This window comes from Condylura cristata, unplaced genomic scaffold (genome assembly GCF_000260355.1).
Source record: "Condylura cristata isolate star-nosed mole 26May11 unplaced genomic scaffold, ConCri1.0 scaffold00025, whole genome shotgun sequence".
Classification (NCBI taxonomy): Eukaryota; Metazoa; Chordata; class Mammalia; order Eulipotyphla; family Talpidae; genus Condylura; species Condylura cristata.
This window is the reverse complement of record NW_004567126.1, coordinates 31,506,021-31,508,985: the sequence shown is the minus strand read 5'-3', so window position 1 is coordinate 31,508,985 and position 2,965 is coordinate 31,506,021. Positions and strand designations below refer to the sequence as shown.

The window sequence follows — 2,965 nt, the reverse complement described above, 5'->3', positions numbered from 1 at the left end:
GGTGGAGGAGGTGGTGGGAGGCAGGAGGGAGGGTGAGGGGACCGGTGGTGGCAGGGCGGGGCCGTATAAAGGGTGACGCCTGCTGGCCTGGCAGACAGGACCTGCGCCCGGGAGACCAGGTGAGTCCCAGGTGAGTCCCAGTGCTGAGCGCGGCTGCCTGCCTGGCATCCCGTGCCGCCCGCCTCTTTGCAGAGGGCCCTGCTGGAGATGGGGTGACTCCCCTGCCTGCTGCTGTCCATTTGGGTCCTCATCGCCCTCCACCTCCTGCTACCCCCAAGGTGCCTAAGCTGAATAAGCAGGCAGAATGATGAGACTGTGGCTCCTCACCTGCTTGGCGGCCTGCTTCCTGGGTGCCTGGACCCCTGCCGTCCACGCTCAAGGTACCGTCTTGGCCTACAGCTGTCCGCCTTTAGAGACCCCCAGCCCCCCACCCCTGCATCCTCCTGCCTGTGCCTCCCCTTCCTCCAGAAGCCCCCTGGCCCAGCTCCCACTAAGCTTCTGGCCGAGAGTTGCTGCCCCAGGGCCGGAGCAGCTCCGCTCCAGCCCTCCTTCGAGCCAAGGCCCGAGGACTCCCTGCCAGACTCCGCCGGCCCAGGGACTGTGGGGAGCAGAGGGACTCCCAGGAGTGGCACAGCTGTTTAGTGCCAGAGCCACTGTAGTGACCCAGCTCCACAGAGCCAGGAGCGGCATTAGAAGCTGGAACCCAGAGATCAGCAGCGGGCCCCCCAGTCTTCCTCCACCCAAGATGCCTGCACGGTCCAGCTGAGAAAGTGTCTGCAACTTTGCAAGCTGCAGCTTCCCTGTCTGCAAACAGGACTCTGAGTCCCCTGCGGACATGGGATGGAGGAGCCAGCGGGCTGATGCCTGCGGGACTCGGCCTGGGCCCAGCAGCTCTGCTAACCACTGTGTCATTGATGGGGGAAGCCCCCTCCCTTTTCTCCCCAGACCTAGCACCTGAGGATTGGGGTGACCAAAGGCCAATTGGCCAGGCAGTGTCACCCAGGAACCCTGCTACTTCCTGATGCTGAACACCGGTAGCTAGCCAAGCAGGGCCCTGGCCAGGCTGGGGCCCCACCCGTCTGCCCCTGGCTAGGTCTCAGAGGCCCTGGCCCTGCCCCCCGCAGACCTTAGCCTTTGCCCAGCAGAGGCGGTACCTGGGCCTCGTTCCCACTGTCCTGCTATCAGAGGCCCAATCCTGGAGCCAGGCCCTGCCCCGGCCCTTTGATCCTGGGGAAAGGAGGGCCCCCTAGCTGGGGAATGGCAGCCCTGATAGGGTCCATCCGTCTGGCTCCACTGCCCCTTGCCCTCTGGGGCCAAAGCTGGGGGGTGCAGTGGAAGGGGGGCTTTCTCTTCCCCACACCACCCCCTGCCAGGGCTCAGACTTGAGACTTGGAGGCAAGCAGCAGCATCCGGACAGACCCCAGGGGCCTCAAGCTCTCTGCACCGTCCCTCACGCCACCTGCTCACCCCCCAGCCCTACCTGCCTGCACCTCCTCCTCCAGGTGGCATCCCCCCTCCCACTCCAGGTCCCTCCACGCACAGATCAGCGCCCCTGCTTCCCCAGGCCAGGCGCTCCCGAGTGGGTCCTGTTTCCTTAGACATCCCAGTTTGTGGCCCTCAGAGCTGTGACGCTCGTGGGGACAGAGAGAAAGGTCCATGTGGCGAAGGGCCAGCCCGGGGCAGGGGCGGGGGCACCAGGCGCAGCCCCGCAGCACACTCATTCTAGGAGGGGGCGAGGCTGGGTGGCCCCCAGGCCCTCGGGGAGGGAACCCCACCCTCCTTGGCCCTCTGCCCAGAGCAGCTGTTGGAGTGACCCTGGTCCCCCACTTATTTGGCGCGGTGGGCACGTCCCAGCCGAGGTCTCTCCACCCGGAGAGGTGCCGTGGCACCCGGCCGTCCCTGCACGCAGCCGGCTGGTGCGGGCGTGCGCTCAGCTGCCCGGTGCGTGCGCTCGGCTGCCCCGCCGGGCGCGCATGCTCACTGCAGCGGCGTGCGCCCGCGCTGTGTTGCAGACTTCTTCGAGGACTGCTGTCTGGCCTATCAGCCCCACGCTAAAGAGAGCCTGAAAAAATTCGTCCTTGAGTACCACAGGCAGGCCGTGAGCGGCAGCTGCAACCTGCCGGCCGTGATGTGAGTGGTGCCGGGGCCAGGCGGCTGGCGCTTCTTGCTGCCTCTTCCCAGGGCCCTCACGAGCCCCCCCTCTGCCTGCCAGATTCTTCTTCCGTAACAAAAAGTCGATGGTGTGTGGGGACCCAGAAACCAAGTGGGTGAAAGACTGGATTAAGTTCCTGGACAAGCGGGACAGCATCCGTCTGCAGTCCTGCTTGGGCAGCCCGGAAGTCACGGCAGGTGGGTGCACCCCAGCCCGATCTCCCTGCTGTGGGTCCCCGAACTTCTAAACACCCAAAGTCCAGCCGCTCACAGCTGCGCTCGCCCACTGCCAGCTGCTGCCGAGTGGGAGGCTGGCTGACTGGGGGCTCCTGGTAAAGGCACCGGCAATTGCTGGACGTGGAAAACTGAAGCAAAGGGGAACTCGTCTAGTGACGAGCCCAGGATTCGGGTTTGGCTGGAGCCAGATGCCCCAAAGGTGCTGGAGCTTTTATCTATCTCTATCTCTTGGACAGCTTATTGCCCCAGGCTGCTCTCCAAGCATTACAGTTCCGCCCAGAACAGCACCGGGAACTAACTTCTCCCTTCAGACAAGAGTCAGTGCAGGTGAGGATCTGGGTCCTGCCACCGTCCTCCATCCGGCTGAGGGATGAAGGCTCATGAGCAGCACTGACTGGCTCAGAGGACTGGCCTCCAGAAACGAGGACTTTGTGGTCAGCCTTGGGACGTGAGCCGTCCCAGGTGGCTGGCTGTCCACTACCCTGACCCAGCCCACAGGTCTTCAGCAAGTGCTGAGATGGAATCCCAGGAGGGCGGGTCGGAGCTGCAGGGGCCCCAGCCCACCCTAGCCCACCCC

At 64.9% G+C, this 2,965-nt stretch overlaps 1 protein-coding gene across 1 annotated transcript; it reads left to right on the top strand.

Moving 5' to 3' along the window:
- Window positions 1–307: 307 nt before the first annotated feature.
- On the top strand, window positions 308–2,772 carry CCL25 (chemokine (C-C motif) ligand 25). The gene is made up of 4 exons (XM_004688964.1): window positions 308–380; window positions 2,013–2,130; window positions 2,213–2,349; window positions 2,651–2,772. Exons 1-4 carry the CDS (start codon window positions 308–310, stop codon window positions 2,770–2,772), a joined length of 450 nt encoding a protein of 149 aa, XP_004689021.1.
- Window positions 2,773–2,965: the final 193 nt, after the last annotated feature.